This window comes from Atta cephalotes (assembly GCF_000143395.1).
Source record: "Atta cephalotes unplaced genomic scaffold scaffold00032, whole genome shotgun sequence".
NCBI lineage: Eukaryota > Metazoa > Arthropoda > Insecta > Hymenoptera > Formicidae > Atta > Atta cephalotes.
In genome coordinates this window covers 2,012,792-2,016,571 of record NW_012130096.1, presented here as the reverse complement: position 1 = coordinate 2,016,571, position 3,780 = coordinate 2,012,792, and the positions used below count along the sequence as shown (strand labels likewise).

The following is a 3,780-nucleotide window of genomic DNA, read 5'->3' as shown; positions in this document are numbered from 1 at the left end:
GTTAAGTACCGTACTAGTTCCTAATACGTACAGTACGAATTACCCTACGTACTCGTCGTAGTCTTACTTTGTAGTACCTACTTAAGTTAGTCTAATTAATAGTGTATATATATATATATATATATATATATATATATATATTTTATTGCGCGGCAACTCGTTGCGTAACTGCAAGGTTACAACATCGGCAAGATTGGGCGTGCACGGATAGGTATTTGCGTATAGTGGATTTTTATGGCTTTTCTCGTCGAGACTTTAAACCCGGTCAGAATCCTTATTTTAGCTACGTGCGTTAACATACCGAGATACGGGGGGGGCATTTGCTTGAAAGAAAAAAAAAATGTTTCGTCACTTCCGGATCTCGTGCGACTACCGCGTACCCGCGTGTGTCCGTTCGCGATTGCCGTGACGCAATGAAAAGTGCGGGAGAATAGATGGGTGCGCTCGCACGACAGAGTCGCCGGCATTGTACGCTCGGAAGGAAATCCAACTCGGAAGCGGCGCTATTCATGAATTCGGAGGGTGTGAGGGGGGGAGGGGGACTCGTGTGCGTGCGTGCTCATGTACCCCTGTACGAGCGTTAATGCGTGCTATAGTTTCGCGTCTGTGTGCGTGTACGTTGAACATCACTGTTCCATAAATATCCCGAGTTCGTGCGCTTTCCAAAAAAAAAAGGAAAAAAAAGAGGAAAGTTGACACGTTTCTCTCTGTAGAATTTTTCGGAAAATTGTCAAGTGCTTATACGGTGCTCCACATTAACGCATCTAGTATCAAGTACCGGAGCGAGTCAAGCTTCGAGTGGAACATCTGAACGACAAGTTAGTATTTTCCAGCAAGAGATACAGTATAGGTCTGTTTTTCCGTCCGATCTGATTAATTTAATATTGGTTAATTAATTACTGGAAATTCAATCTGATTCATTTAATACTCAATTAATTAGTGGAAGAGAGTAATTACTTATTTAAAGTACCAAAAGTACTGAATAACAGTTTTTAATATTTAAAAAATAGTTTTTAATATTTAAAATAATAATAATTAATTAGTCTTTCAATATTGGCCGGTACTAGAGTTTTGTAAATATTTCTGTAGTTAAACTACATATTTGGAATTTATAGTGAGATATAATATGTTTGATATTCGACAAAAGCGAGAAAGATAATTTTGGTGCAGTCTAATGCACACTGAAAAAAAATTTATTAAATCTTAATACATATTTTTTTGAATAGTACTAATTGTAAATAAACATTTATTTACAGTAAATAAATATTTATTTAATAAAAAAGATAATAGTTTGATTTTTTATATTAAATAAATATTTATTTAGAACTATTCAAACAAATATTTATTAAATTTTAATATTTTTCTTGTGCAACAAAATAAAAACTTTCAAGATTGCCATAGACCTTCAGAAAACCGGGAAAATCAGAAAAAGTCAAGGGAATTGAAATTAGTGGAAAATTGGGAAAAATCAGGAGAAAACAAATTTGTAATGTTGAAATTTGCTCACAATTTTCTTAAACTGCTCCTTCCAGATAATTGTTATTTTTTAATATTATATCTGATGTTTATAGTGAAGTACAAAACTCGTACACTTTGATCAATTTTAATAAAATAATTAAAATTTATAATTTTATTCAGAGTATTTCTATTTGATCGCCCTTTTTCGTAACTGCATTTTTTTCCAATACTAATTTATTTTTTGTTGACTTGAATTTGCACTCAAAATTTTAGTATGCTGCTAATCTTTTTTGCATTGTTTTTAATAGTATAGACTAGCTTTCCTACAATTTTTGATTTTCAATGTATTAAAATTTACATATTTTATATTGGGAAATTTTCCATTTTCATCCGGAAAGAAACCTGGAAAAGTCAGGGAATATTTAATATTTATTTTTTTGTGGCAATCTTAAAAATAGACCTAGTGATCATTTCATCTTCGTTAAACATTGTCAAACAAGGATTCACTGTGTTACATTGTGTCATCTGTGTCCTTTGCTGGAAAGCTCCCCATATCTCTCGGAAGATAGAGTCTGAAAGTTTTGGGCCGCTCCATACGACCGACACACAGATGACCGTGGACTTCCGACACCAACGATGGTGTATTGAAAAGTTCTCATTCGTTCAGTCGCGTAATCATCTACGTGTGTGAGTGACACAAATTCACTTGGATCGACGTGGATACGTGCACGAAACACGTGATTCCACACGGGTGGGGACACGAGCGCGTCTCGTGGGTGGTTTCGTTGGTTCTACTCGTATGGATCTATGGCTCAGTGCATAATCGCGATTCACGTATCCTACAGGTCACGGTTCTGCCGCTGAATCGCGGCTGGTTAACATGGACATCGTCGTCATCGTCGTCGTCGTCGTTGGAATTCTCGCCTAAATTTAACGCACTCGTTCGTGCCTCGGCAACGTGCGACGCTTCACGTTTGTCATCGTCATACTTCGTGCGTGCACTCTGCAAAGTCGTGGATGTTCATTAACCGGTACCGTTGCGAAAAGCGCAAACCGATTCGCGCCTGCAAAATCTGTCATAAAAATATGACGTGTGAAGGAATTCATCGGTTGAGATACTGAACGTAAATCATAAAACTGTTTTGCTGAATTTATTAATTTTAAATTTCTTTCATCTAACATTTATTTATATATTAAGGAATTTTTTTAATAACTTTTTTGCTATCGCGAGTTTTTAATAAATGAAACGAGAGATGATACGTGTGTTATCTATTGCAACATCGAACCGTTTCTTTCAGATGACACAAAAGTCGAGCAAAGCTACGCCAATCAGAACGGTGCTCTGAAGAGCTGCCCGAGCGAGCAACAAAGCGACGCTAAGAAAGGTAAGAAACGCTTTGTTATCGGAGATTATATATTTAGGAATGTTGGGCTGGACGACGCTTTCTGCATGAAATACTGTACGATATCTTCTTCCTTCTTTTCTTCATCAAGCATCATCTTGTGATTGCGATTGTCTGGAACGATCTTTCTAAAAGCCTGCCGAATTGTCTCGCGTAAAAGGAAACTGGAATATGAGTAAATATTCCGTATATAGGTAAAGTATGCGGTGTATTAAAAATTGGCATAGTAAAGTTCCTTAAGAATTCCGGTACGGAAATATTTTGGGGATATTGAGATGCATGCTGGAATTGTTAAGATTGTATTTAAACTAAAGAACAAAATAATTTTAGTGACTAAGAAATTAAAAAAAAACCATTTTAATTTTATCTTTCCTATCTTTTCTTTAAGTCAGAATGGAAACATTTCGTGTCCAATAGAAATTCGTGGGAAAAATTGAAGCTGTAACTTTCTGCAAAATGCAGTACGGTAACATCTTTCCGTCGTAATACTCTTAGAAACTTTCAAATCCCGTTGCTCCTTTCCGGACGATGCGGGAAAATCGTAACGAGCCGTCGTCTTTAAACGTGAAAATAAGAGCGCGTCAAATGCACGTACATGGGCGTGTAAGAAAAATCCCGAGTCGGGAAACTCGTGGCGGATATTAGATAAAAGAGAACGAAGAGAAACAGAAAGCGGAGAAGGTCGGAAAAGTTACCGTAAAACGACCGTGACGCGATATTTCCAACAAGAATTCTACGAGAGAAGAGAAAGAAGAAGGCAAGAAAGAGAGAGAGAGAGAGAGAGAGAGAGAGAGAGAGAGAGAGAGAGAGAGAGAGAGAGAGAGGTAGACGACGACGTACGACGTACGTACGTTACGTTACTACTAACTACGTACGTACGTACGTACGTACGTACGTACGTCCGTACCGTACCGTTACG

At 37.2% G+C, this 3,780-nt stretch overlaps 1 protein-coding gene across 1 annotated transcript in view; it reads left to right on the top strand.

Annotated features, from left to right (window-relative positions):
• LOC105621152 overlaps positions 1-3,780 on the top strand; it is a 95,550-nt gene that overhangs the window by 45,271 nt on the left and 46,499 nt on the right. The window contains exon 5 of the mRNA XM_012202621.1: positions 2,757-2,843. Within this exon, the coding sequence (XP_012058011.1) occupies positions 2,757-2,843 (87 nt within the window). The remainder of the gene's footprint in view (positions 1-2,756; positions 2,844-3,780) is intronic.